Below are 14076 nucleotides of genomic sequence, written 5' to 3'. Positions count from 1 at the left end.
TGGGGAGTCTCTGTGACAGGAATCTATCCCTCCAGCATGTTCTATTTGTTGTTGTGGCAAGGTTTAGCTCACTAGAGCGTGTGGCTCGCAGTGACTTGGATTTCTTTAGGTGGAGCATGTCCATCAATTCTGAGTTGGACATGGCTTTGTAATTCAGGCAGAGATCACCTCTGAGTAAGCGATATGCCACTGAGTACAGCTGGAGTTTTTTCAGTCGGGCTGCATAGGATATATGTTTGAGGCCCGTAATCCTCTTGGTGAAGTACTTTTGTGTCTTACCACCACAAATTAATAGATCAAGCCAAGATCCGGTGCAATGAAGGTTATCCAAAGTAGGCACAGTAAGCAGGTAGCAGTTGATAAAGTAAAACGGGTTTATTATTTAATAAGTAAGCCTCCAACAACAAACATCAACGACCAACAAACAAATTCCTTTAGATATAAAGTGCAAACATTAAGTTTGTTGGTCGTTGATGTTTGTTGTTGGAGGCTTACTTATTAAATAATAAACCCGTTTTACTTTATCAACTGCTACCTGCTTACTGTGCCTACTTTGGATAACCTTCATTGCACCGGATCTTGGCTTGATCTATTAACTTTTGTGGTCTTTCCAGCTGTTGGAAGTGTCTTGTGAGGTACATCTCAAATGGGGCATTGTACTCTATGATGGGTCTAATGAGTGACGAGTAGAGGGGCACTATAACCTCTTTATTTCTAGATGCAAACCCTTTAGTAATTAGATGGGCCACATAGAAGGATTTCCTAACTACTTTGGCAATATGATTGTCAAAGGAGAGATTATTATCTACCTGGGTCCCCAGATCTCTTATTACCTCTTCTGTATTAAGAGGGCTGCCACCTATGTGGTAATTCGTGGGTGTTTTGTTTTTCCTAAATGGGATGACTATGCATTTTTTGGCATTTAGCTTGAGGCCATGACTTTGACACCAGGTGTCCGTCTCAGTAAGGCCCTTTTGGAGGATGTCAGTGTCAGCCAAAGAGTCAATTATGGCTCCCAGTTTGCAGTCATTGGCGAACTTGGTTAGCCATAGTCCTTCTGTGATTGCCTGTACTTCTGAGAAGTATATGCCAAACAGTAGGGGTCCCAGGACCGAGCCTTGCGGGACACCACTTGTGACTGGTTTAGAGTCGGACCTGGAGCCCGCTATTCTTACTGTGTGAGTTCTGTCTGTAAGCCAGTTGGCAACCCATCTTGTGATGTAGGGGTTTATGTTCAGGCTGGTGAGTTTTTCTGTAATACCCGAGTGGGGAATGGTGTCAAAAGCCTTGGTGAGGTCAAAGTAGGCTGTGTGAACCACCTTTCTCTCATCTATGGCCTTGGTGACTGTCTCGAAGAAGTCAACCAGGTTTAGTAAGCATGATCTGCCCTTAACAAAGCCGAACTGGGTTGGGTCAAGTGTTTGGAAGTTCCCAATGTCTTTGTTAATGAGTTCCATGATGATGCACACCATAGCCTTGCAGACCAGGCTAGTCAGGCTTATGGGGCGATAGTTACCAGGGTCAGTCGTGGCCCTCCTTTGTGGAGAGGAATAACCGTTGCTGTGCGCCATTCTATGCACACGTAGCCTGTGGAGAGGCTGAGGTTGAACAGAGTGTTTAGTTGGGGGGTTAATTTGTTCTGTAGTTCATGCAAGACACAGCCTGGGACACCATCTGATCCCATTGATGCTGTGTTTTTGGCTTTTGAAAGGGCTGTTTTCACCTGTGCGTCTGTGATTTTTGGGACACTACACTTTTCCGGTGTTGTTGTGGGCCCTTTTGGAGGTGAGAGGGGGGGTGAAGTTTGCACTGAATCTATCTGCCAGGATGTTGGCAATATCAGTAGGTTCAGTATATTTTGTTCTATTTTGCACTAGTTCAGTGCATATCTGTGAGTTGCCACTTAGATTCTTAACATAGCTAAAGAAGGCTTTATGGTTATCTTTTGAATCCTTGGCTATTTTTCTTTCAAAGTTAGCCTTGGATGATTTCATGAGGGATCTTAGTTTCTTACTGATACTGATCAGGGATGTCTTTCCTTCTTGGGATTTGCTTTTTTTCTGAACTAGTTTCCTCCTTCTATTGTATAACCTGTTTATTGCAGGGGTCCACCAAACTGTTTTCTTTCTCTTAGAGGAGTGAGTCTTGGTTTTGCTAGGGATGGCACGATCTATGCATCCTTGTAGGTGCTCATAGAGTGCATTTGTAAAGGTTTCTGCATCTTGGGCAACGTTATCCTTTAGTGTGGGGGCTGTGAAACTTACCACTTCTGTCTTAAGTAAGGTGAAGTTTGCTTTAGAAAATTTTTTTACTGTGGTTTCCTTAGTTGGGGGTGGTGGTGGGTGTGGACATTCAGAGTGATTAGTTAATGGTTTTATCTAACCAGTGACGGGTTGACCTCCGGTGTGGAACACCTATCGCCCATGTTGGTGATGACCAGGTCCAATATGTTTTCACCTCTGGTAGGGGAGTTTACCAGCTGATCCAGGGCATTTGAGATGATGAATTCCAGGAAGCGCTGGGCCTGGGAATTTCGGCTCGAGTAGTTTTCCCAGTGAATGGTAGGGTAATTGAAATCGCCAAATATCAGGGTGTTCGGTAGGAACTTCATGTTTTCCAGTGCCTCCAGAAAGGTGAAGTGGTCATCCTGGGTCATGGAGGGTGATCTGTAGCAGGCCACAATTTGCGTTGCAGATTTGCCCGATGTTAGTTGCACATGGATGATCTCAGAGGTATCATGCTGCGCCACTAACCTGGAGATGTAGGTATCCTTAATGAATATGGATACACCCCCTCCTTTTGTGTTTTGGTCCATGTTCTGTGGCCTTTACAATGTGGTACGAGTTGTAGCCCGGTAGTGGTGGGGTGCTCTCTGGAGCCTTGAAACAGGTTTCAGTTACTGCACAGATGTCGACGTTCTCCATACTGAGGAGTGCTTCGAGCGCATGCATTTTGAGATTTAAACTCCTGGCATTGGGTAGCATAACCCTCAGTTTTTTGTTAATTGTGCTGTTTACGGAGGTGGGTTTGACTTTTGAGCCTTGCCTAAAAAAGGCACTATGGGGGCAGCAAGAGCCTTGACCAGTATTCAAATGCCTAGGGGTGACAGGTGCACGCCGTCTATTGCGAAGCAAAGTGGCTTGTTGAGCATGTCATCCCAGGCTGACAGATACTGGATCCTCTTTGAATGACACCAGAAGCTTAGCCAATTGTTGAAATTGATCATTTTTTCTTTATACTGAGGTATCATTCTTGCTGAGGGCAGGATGCTAGTCAGGGTCAGGGTCATACCAGCCTGGGCTGCATGATCAGAGAGCTCTTCCATGTCTCTTTTCATGTAGTCCAGGGAGGTACGTCTCAGGTCATTCACACCAAGATGAACAATGACAGAGTCATATTTGTACTTGTTCTGGAGTGACCTGAGTGCTTGTGTTATGTGGCGGATTCTGGCTCCCGACAGGCAGCTAACAGTAACCTTCTGCTTGCCCAGCCTAGTGAGTGGAACGTCAGTGTGCCTGACTATAGAGTCACCTATTACTAGTGTGTTAGGTATGTTACTTCGCCTTAAGGGCTGTGATTGTGCGACACACTGATTTTGTGTTATATGTGTTGTCTGGTTTGTGACGGGAAGTGCAAGTTGTTTGGGTGTCTGCTTTGGAGGTCTCTGATGCTTTTGCAGGTTTTTATTTGGAGCCTCCAAGTATGATTTTGTGTATTTATGTGTATTTTTTGCCAGTGCTGTTTTAGTAGGTTTGTGTGTGGCTGGAGGTGTGGTGCAAGTGTTTACCTTCTCCTCTTGACTGTCTGTTCCAGTCTTGAGTGGAGACAGCTTATCTTTCAGTTTGGCTGTATAATTGCATCTCTCGCATATGTTAGTGCTTTGTGGTAGGAGGAGAGGGTTGTCTGTGTACATGAGGCAGTTGTAACATTGCCTCAGGATACCCAAATTCACCAGCTGAACTGGAGTGCGCACCTGAAGTTGCCCTTTGGTCATGCCTGAATAGTATGGTGAGCTTCTTTGTCGCTTGATTGGTGAGGGGTGAATAAAGAGCCTTGCCCTGCTGGGTAATCAGTGTCAGGGAATATTAGTGCTTGCTATTAGGTCTGAGCAAGTGCTGGGCTGTAAGATGCTCTTTAAGTGCTTAGGTTGAGAGTTGGACTAGTTTCAAGGGAAAAACTGAAGAGGAGACTTAGTGGAGTCGGGAATAATTTAACCGTAGGGAAATGAAAGAGATAGAAATTAGCCCAAAATGGCCAATAAAATACTAACTTCTGGGCTGGAACCACTCCTCCAGGGACAGATAGGTTGCTCAAAGCTCCCCTCTCTCAGGTGAACAGAGAAACCTCCTTCTATCCAAGTAAGGTATGGGCAACTCAGAAACTAGTATCACAGCCCTGAATTCAGCACTAGCCTGAAAACTGGAATATACCAGCTTAGAAAGATGGGAAACAAGGAATTTGTTTGGTTTTTTTGTTTGTTTTTTTGAAAAGATAAGGCAAAAACAGCAAAAGATACACTTAAAACAGCTTTAAATGACTACAAACAATCAGAAAATGCTTTCGCACTTTAGTGTGTAGCCTACAACAGTTAGACAAATTATTTAAACAAAAAAAAAACTTTTTAAAAGTGCAGGCAGTCAAATAAGTACAATATGTGAAAAAAACAAGCTTTTAAATCACAATAAATGCTGGAAAATCTGCATTTAGGTGGCAAACAGTTAAGTACCGCAAAAAAGTACAGAAAACTGATACTTAATCTCTCCAAAGTCTCTCTTCTAAGCTAGAAGGCTTTTATCAGTTTAAGGCTTTCGAGTGCTACCCAGTAAGTTAGTTACAGGAAAGATGGGAAACAAGCGCAGATGTGGTCTTTTAAACCAGAAAGTTGAAAGAGATGGACAAACAGTCCAAATGGTCAATAAACTATAATTTCTGGGCCAAGAACCTCTCCTCTCATGGTAGACAGGCTACCCAGTGCTTACCACTCCCACTGATAAGCTAGAAGGCTTTCTTCTAACACAGAAAGGCTTGCGGGGCTCAGAAGCTTACAAACAGTCCTGGATACAGAAATTCTGTATCTGGACTAGGCTAGTTACAGGAAAGGTGGGAAACAAGAGCAAGTGTGGCTTTTAAACCTGAACACTGAAAAAGATGGAAAAAAACTGCCCAAACGGCCAATATCTACAATTTCTGGGCCAGGAACCACTCGTCTTGTGGTAGATAAGCTACTTAGTGCTTACCACTCCCACTGATAAGCTAGAAGGCTTCCTTCCAAAACAGAAGCTCAGAAGCTTACCAACAGTCCTGGATACAGCAACTAGTTATAGGAAAGGCAGGGACCAAACGCAAAACGGGCTTTTAACCAGAAAGTAGAAAGAGATGGAAAATCTGCCCAAACAACCAATGAACTACAATTTCAGGGCCAAAACCCACTCTTCCCGTGGTAGATAGGCTACCTAGTGCTTACCACTCCCACTGATAAGCTAGAAGGCTTCCCTCCAACACAGAAAGGCTTGGGGGGCTCAGAAGCAAAGGCAGGAAACAAGCTTAGAATTTTTTTTTGTTACAGAAAAGCAGCTAAAACAGCAGTAAATACAATTCAAATAGTAGTGCAGGCCAGCACACCCGAGTGCCCCACTACGGCAATTACAGTTCAAATAAATGCAATTAAATTAACAAATGACTGAAAAACAAGTGCAGAAAGCAGTAAATTCGAAGGCTACTAACAAGCAGAGTAAGAGCGACTGAACAGATAACAGCATGCAAAAGAGCAGCTAAGACAGTTACAGTAAGAGCAGCTGAATTATATATATATATATATATATATATATATATATATATATATATATATATATTTTTTTTTTTTTTTTTTTTTTTGAGGGAGGGAACAGAGCAGGATTAAGAGGCTACAGGGGTTGCCCTTCCCAAATGCTCTCTTTGTACACAGTAGGAGTGCCTGAAATCAGAATATGATCTCACTGCACTCAGTTGAGTGAGCAAATGAGATGGGCCCAGAAGGAATATCCAAATACAAATCTACAAGAGGGGCGGGCAGTTTGAAAGCCACCAACATTAACACCAAAACAAGAACAGGGAGGGTAGGTGGGGAACTAACTGTAGAGAGACAGCCACAACTTAAGTTGAGTTAATATTCATTGAAAATCATAAACAAATAAATTAAATACAGTACTATATGCAAAAGAGCAGATAAAAGTGTACTTACATTCACTTATACGTCCAGCTGATTTCTGGTAGATGCTAGTCGGCCAAAGCTCTGATATTAAGCAGAGATAACTCAAAATGTACCACTTATATAAGGCAAGACTATTTAAATAAATTTTACACAGTGGTATTGTATCTTCTGAAGAAGTCTGTGTGTGAACAGACGAAAAGCGTTTTAAGATCTACTTTTAACTGTTATTTAAATAAAACCGGAGTTGCAGTCCTTATAACCGTTTGGTTGTTTTTTGTTTTAAACAGTTTGTCTCGTATCAGTTTTTATCAGTTTCATGGCGTCCGACTTGGCGGATTCTCAAGGGCTGTTTACTCAAAATGACTGTGCAGTTCCCCAAACTGTGGAAGCAAATCCTTCTTTAACATCAAACTCGGCATCAATAGCAATGCCTTTGAACAATGACATTCTACCACTTCTACTTGGGAAAATTGAGTCCATTTGTTTACGTTTAGACCGAATGGACAAAAATCAACAACAGTTGAAGCAACTAATCCCTCTTGATGGATTTGGGACTAGTTTAAGAGTGCGTCAACTGGAACAACAAATACCTAGTACCTTCCACTCAGCAGTAGCACCGGTATCAGTAGTGGATTCCAGTTTGAAGCTTGGTGAACACATAGCGCTCGGGATGGAACAGCAGGGAGCTGTTGCAGACGGCGATTTACCAGATGAAACACCACCACCAGCTCAAAGACCGGCGGGGTCTAAGTTGCCACTCAGTAACCTAGGGGACACACAGCCATCAAATCAGCTACTGCGCCCAACAGCGCAAACTGTAACAAACTCAAACGGATTAGTTTCTGAATGAAGAATATTACATAACTTTACTTTAAATCAAGACAAAGAAAAGAGTGCTGATGCTCAATCTTTAGCAACATGGTTAGCTGAAGGTTTTCTGTTCTCCACGGACCAAGTAAACTCTTATCCTGTCAACCGAGAACAAGGAGGTATTTTTAATGAAACACCTGACATTGTCACTAATCTCAAACTGTTAGATAACCATATTTTAAAGTTGAAGAAAACCCAATTGCAGATTTCCTATTACAGGGAATGTTTAAAGCTAAAGATAGTGCCGAAAGGCTTGCGTAAAATTCAATATCCAACAGGGTTGATTAATGGTTCACAGTTTCAATTAGATCTGCTTCACTTATTTGACAAACAGGGTTTTGAGCTCATTGAGCTTATGATTAAGCACTATTCCCTGTTTGTGGATTCTATTGCTAAATCGATCACCGAGTTAGACACAAAGGTCCAAGATGATTTAGACTTTGCTAGATACAAATATGAGTATAATAGAATTTTTGAGAGCATTAATTTACACATGAGTAAATTGAAGGAGAACAAAATTAAAAAACTGGAACGGGACCAAAAGGCATACAATCAGGGCTCCGCATATCCACCTCCATCTGAGGCCCAGGTGTGGCGTCCAGGTCAAATACAGAGTAACAAATATGGTGTAGGTCAACAACAAACAAATAGTTCGAATGAACAATCACCGGGTCGGTCTGTTGACCATACACCAACCACCAATAATCACAACCTTGGTGGGTTAGACGATTTAGAACACTTTGGTGACATGGGCTCGGACACCACTAACCATGATGAAATACGTAGGAGTGAAAGGTTGCAAAATGCTCCGCGTGTCAACTATAACTATAATATGAGGCAACCTAATCAATATGGTCACCAGCAAGGGTTTTTTCGGAAGGACAATGGACTTGGAGTCAAACCAAAACCACAGAGACTAGGCACAGGCAACAGGAGTGTACAGAGCTCCAACAGGGTGCGGAATTAACTGTGGAGGAAGACCTCTTACGTGTTAGTTCACAACTCACCTTAAGTGGTTCTTCCCCTCCTGTGGATAGCAATAAGGTTATGGCAGGCATTGACCTACAAAGTAACTTTAACTTTTTAACAAATAATGCCTCCTTGAACACAGCCTTTCAACTACCTTTGGATCTACCTAAGGTCACCACCAATAAAGATGGTGATTTTAAGGTATATAACTTTTCGAACAGTGAAATCTCTGGCGACTTGGTTGAACTCCGGGCCAAAGGTTACACATACGTCCCACATCAATGTATGGACATAGTTAAATCCATTATGGAGCTTAAAATGTATACAAGGAAACTGAATTTTCAATTACAATTCATAAATTCAGTAGATCTAACATGCGATAATGTGTATAGAATCCCAAGTACATTCAACCCTCCATTACACCCTTTACTCCAAACATTTGAGCAATTGTGCAAATTAGATTTCAGGCACGTAATTCATTTTAAGAACAAATCTCCTAGCATTGAAGTTGATTACACCAGTGAATCAGAACTAGTGAAGTATATACAAACACAGGATATACGTGTCTGTAAACCCGATAAAGGTGGAGGTTTGATTGTGTTCGACCAGGTTGACTATATTAATCGTATGAACCTATTGTTGTGTAGTGACACTTACCAGCAGAGTTCTAGATCAGAAGCAAACATGGCATACAATTTGATTAAAGGTTGTTTGAACGATTTATTTATAGCAGGACGAATCGATCAAGCAGAGCTTAATTATATGACTACTCTATTTCCAAGGTACCCATCCTTGTTTGGAATTCCTAAAATACATAAAGATTTAAATAACCCACCAATGAGACCGTTAGTCGACAGTAGAGGTTTTCCTACATATGCATGCTCGAAGGTCATTGACACTATGTTACAAAAGTTCGTCATGCTAGAAAAACAAATATGTAAAGACTCTTGATCTTTCTTGTCTAGTATAAATGATGTAGAATATAGATGTGACTCGAACTTTTTAACAACTGATGTCAAGGATTTATATATATGCATTCCTCACAATGACAGTATAGAGTGGGTAGCAGCAATAATGCGTAAACATGGAGCACCTAACAGGGACCTAGCCTTGATTATTGAATTGTTGGACATTACATTGTCAAACAATTATTTTTTGTTCGACAACAATTTTTTCTTACAGAAGGTAGGATTAGCAATTGGTTCCCCTTGTGGAGCCAGTGTGGCCAATTTAGTAATGGCCCACTGGGAAACCAACTTTATATTCAACGATGTGAGCGTATCAGAGAGTATCTTATATTATACTAGGTTTTTAGATGACATCTTTGTAATATTTAATGGGGATGAAGTAAAAGCAATGGAATTGGTTCAAAAGTTCAACACTTCAACAGATTTCTTACAGCTTACGCACAGTTCAATACTGATGTCATTTCTTACTTGGACATCTGGTTAGTTAAAAATAAAGATTTAAGATCTTACACAGCAAAAATCTTCCGGAAACCAACATATTCCAATTCTTTTTTGCATTTTTCAAGCAGCCACCCTTTCCATCAGAAAAGATCCATATTCAAGGGTCAGTTGGTGAGAGCTTTGCGCATTTCCACGTTGAATACGGACTTCTTTGAGAAATGTGGCTTTTTGAAAAGCATGTTTACGCATCGAGGTTACCCTGAAGATTTATTAGATTCCCTGATAGAAGAGGTTACTTGTAAAAGAGAGAGATCTTTGTTGAAACCTATTTTATCAGTTAAACTTCCATCTAATACTAGTGTGACATTCTTGGACATAGAATCAATAGATACACCCACTGAACAATCAACTCAGAGAGAACATTTCAAATGTAGTTTTATAACTACTTTCAATGTCCAAAGTAATCATTTAGTTAGAACATTGTACAAGAATTGGGACTTATTAGAACCAACCACGAATTGTTTGAATGGCTTGGTGCTAGACCATCAATAGTATTCAAGAGAGGGAATAACCTAAAAGCTCTTCTGGAAAGACGTCAAAGGAAGGTGCCTAGAATCACGGGCACTTCCAAGTGTGAAAGTTGCAATTATTGCAAATTTATAGACGTCACAAATTATTTTGAAATTGATGGACATAAATATAAGGTAAAATCTAAATTTAATTGTAACACCAAGTTCATAGTCTATTTAGCTAGATGTACAGTGTGCCCAGCATTTTACGTTGGTAAAACGGATCGTATGTTCCGTGAGAGAATCTATGAACACGTCTATGCTATCAACCATAATAAAATAGACAATGCTTTAGCTAAACATGTCCATTTAAATGCACAACACCAGTTTAAATTCATGGTCATTGACCAGTTTGTAAATGACATCAGGCGGGCCCAGCATCATTTAAACTTGAAGAAATGGAATTAATCTGGCAGTTAAAATTGAATGCCTTTAGTTTTCCAGGAATCATGCTCAATTATGAGCATATCAAAGCTCAAAAGCTTACAAAGATAGTTGTCATCTTTTAAATTTTGTATTTAAGAAAGTATTTATGTCATGTTTATTTTTTAGTAAAAGGTATAGCATTTTATCTTTATTTGTAGGTTAGAATGTAACATATTGTATGTGTATGATTTTTAAGTATCACTTACTTTTAAATAAGGATCAAGGTTCAAGTGTAGGTACATGTTGTTTAATTAATGGACCACAGTCAAATTTCCCAAACTTTTCTCAGCTGTTGACTATTTAAGTAAATTTTACACAATGGTATTGTATCTTCTGAAGAAGTCTGTATGTGAACAGACGAAAAGCGCTTTAAGATCTACATTTAACTGTTATTCAAATAAAACCGGAGTTGCAGTCCTTATAACCGTTTGGTTGATTTTTAAAGAACTTAGCCAGAGCCAAGGAAAGAGCATCCAAACTCATAAAGCAGCAAACGAGATCTGGGGAATTACACCACTGCATGATGGGATACTTTTCTGCCATTAACCAAGTTAGAGACTTTGAGCTACTGTATTCGGCCAAGTCAGAGCCATCCAGTAAGAATGAATGTCAGATAGGACAACATAACATTACAGAGTGGCCTTCATTAGCATATGATTGGAAGCATGCTCATGTATGGCAAAGGTGCTGCGGGCCCTTGCAATTACAAGTGCTCATTCCAGCTTGTGAGTTGGGTTAGAGCTTAATATAAAAATATTTCAAGCAACTCAGACAGTATGATATAGATCCAGGAAGGGTTTTTGCTACGCAGTGTATTGGCTTGTGGACAGTTAGGCTTGGATCTTTTAAATGTGAGAAGTTCCAGCCTGAAGGATGAAGCCAGAACCTCAAGCCACTGGGCGAAAAGCAGCTGTGGCTGAAGAAGCTAAGGAAAGGCAGACATAGTTGATTAAACAACCTTCATTCCCTACCTGAATGATGTCCTTCTGATTGGTTCCCACCACCAACAGGTGTCTTCAGGCCATTGTAACTGGCTCAAAATCTGTGGCACTGTACTTATAGATGCCAAGCACAAAGGGAAGACTCTTGAATTTCAGTGTGAACAAAACTGACATACCTCTGATGTTGTATAGAGTTAACAGGTTAAGTCTGAAACTACATACACTTTAAAATATAATTCCTAATAACTCAGTATTTCAGTAAAGGTTATACAGAGTTTCTTTTACAGTGCAAGAAATACCTTGTATACTTCATAGAGTCAGAACTATATTGTCTATATGTACAGTTCTCTCAATCAGTAATCTTATTAAGTATATTTTACCACAGAAGATCTAACAAAAGGATCATGTTTACTTAGAAAGTATTTTAAAATTTTTCATACAGAAAGGTATTCTGCAATGGCAGAGCTTTTGACAAATGCACACTGGGAGAAGGATTAATAGATCAAGTTTACTTAATGCAGAGCGTTGGTTAAGACAGCAAACACTGACCAGAAAAAAACAGGACAACATCACATTCCTTTAAGTTGTAGATTTGTCTGTAAAAAGTAATAACACTCGAAACAATTACCTTATTGGTCGCTGGTCACAGAAGTCCAGTTCATAGCTGTGGAGGGAGTCAGTATAAGAGTCTCTGGACCTTTGCTGGTGATGTCTCATGGGATACTGGTGGACTGATGCATTTGGTTGCGATGTATTATAGTAAGGGGGTGGAATGCTGTTACTAGTTTCACTCCGATAATCACTGTCCCGGTCATCTACTGCACTATCAGGATCATCATGATCTGTAATAAATGTTTGATATTTTGAGAAGACAAATACTTTATCCTTACAGTGACCTGACAACCACTTAATCCTTAAAGTAAAAGTTACAGTATGAGAGACATGTACATATACAGTGTCACTGGAGGCTAAACTCACATACAAGCACATCAGGTTGTCAAAACTATACCCACACAACACCTACCACACAAAGTACACAGCACACACATAGACCAATGTATGCTGAGGCATTTAAATGCAATCTTCCTAGGCAACAAAGACCTCCTAGACCACCCACTGGCAAAGCATATCCTCAGCAAATCCAAAGGCACTCAATAAAAATAATGCCTAACACAACACATACAGCCCCACTCAGTGGAGCCTCAAATATAGAACCCATAAGGCAAGAAAACACTCTTTTCACGACTCTCATCATAGAGAACTCCATTGTAAGACATACCGATGCCTCTCTAATTAGGCTGAACAAGGAGAGGATGACAGTTAGTTGCCTATTGTTAGCCAGGATCTACCAAATTAAATAAACACTGAAGTCATTACATCATAGATACCAGTATGATTCCATCATAGTCCATATAGGTGTAAACGACCTGAGACATACATCTCTGGACTTTATGAAAAGAGACATTATGGAGGTCTTGAATTATGTGTCTCAGGCTGGTATGAGCCCAGCACTGAGCAGCATATTACCTTCACTGAGGATGATACCACAATACGAACAAAAGATGATTGATTTTAACAAATGACTAAGTTTCTGGTGTCATTCTAAGAGTATCCAATATTTCACAGCATGGGAGGACATGGTTAACAGAACACGCTGCTTTGCCAGGAATGGTCTGCTCCTGTCCCCTCTATGCTTTCAAATACTGGCTAAAACTTTATCCACCCCCACATAGTCTTTTTTAGGCAGTGGCACATTGACAAACCTACCAACATAGCAAAATCAACTCAAGTAAACCTGATGGTGTTACTGCTCACTGTTAGCAGTCTAAACAAAAAACTACACTCCCTCTAACCGCTCTCTAGCCTTGAGGATATAGACATCTGTGCAGCTACTGAAGCATGGTTTAAAGCTGCAGTTAGTACCCAGGCAGTGCAAGGTTTCAGTGCCTTTCACATGTTTAGACCAGTAGCTGCACAGACAATGGCTAAAGGTGGAGGTGTCTTGATATACAGCAATAACAAGCATACTTTTAGGGTGGTTCAACAGGATGGTGCACTGAAGTTTCTCCATGTGCAGATCACTATAAATAAAATCCAGTACCATATATTTGATAGCTATAGGTCACCCTCCATGTCCCAAGAAACTTACAGCACATACTTAGGCCTACTGGAGACACTTATTATCCAACTGAACAGTCTACTCATGGGGCTTTAATAACCTCTGTATAGACTGGTAATCTTACACAGCCTAAAATCTGCAGGGATAGCAAATCCTGAACTTTGGAAATAAAAGCACTGTTGACCAGTTATTGCAGAAACCCACTACAAGTGCCAACATCCTGAATCTTGTACTCACAAAAATGAAATAATGCAGTAATCCGCCCCCATGTCAAACCCTTGCTGGTAAGATCCAACCATAAAAGTTGTCTCCCTTGAAACCAAATCAACTCAGTAATCATAATAAACCCACTAACAGTTAGGAACTATTCAAATGTAAAATTACATTTTATTAAGCAATAGTTTGTCAAAATTCAATACCTCTTCAAACCCAGAGAACATAGAAACATATGCAGAATTGTTCAGTGGCTACACAGAGGCTGCTGTACCTACCAGAACTAAGCTCAAAACTAACTCCAAAAACAAACCACTCTGGTGGCATCCCAAATTAAACAGGATATACAATAACACAAAAAAATGGCTAA

The 14076-nt window shown here is 40.4% G+C and overlaps 1 protein-coding gene across 1 annotated transcript in view; it reads right to left on the bottom strand.

Moving 5' to 3' along the window:
* UNC13A (unc-13 homolog A) overlaps positions 1-14076 on the bottom strand; it is a 5702976-nt gene that overhangs the window by 2501843 nt on the left and 3187057 nt on the right. The window contains exon 9 of the mRNA XM_044054109.1: positions 12003-12216. Within this exon, the coding sequence (XP_043910044.1) occupies positions 12003-12216 (214 nt within the window). The remainder of the gene's footprint in view (positions 1-12002; positions 12217-14076) is intronic.

Source organism: Protopterus annectens, chromosome 13.part0 (genome assembly GCF_019279795.1).
Source record: "Protopterus annectens isolate FY-2018-M chromosome 13.part0, PAN1.0, whole genome shotgun sequence".
NCBI classification, from domain to species: domain Eukaryota; kingdom Metazoa; phylum Chordata; order Ceratodontiformes; family Protopteridae; genus Protopterus; species Protopterus annectens.
Note: the sequence above shows the minus strand (reverse complement) of the source record. Positions and strands in the feature narration are given on the sequence as shown.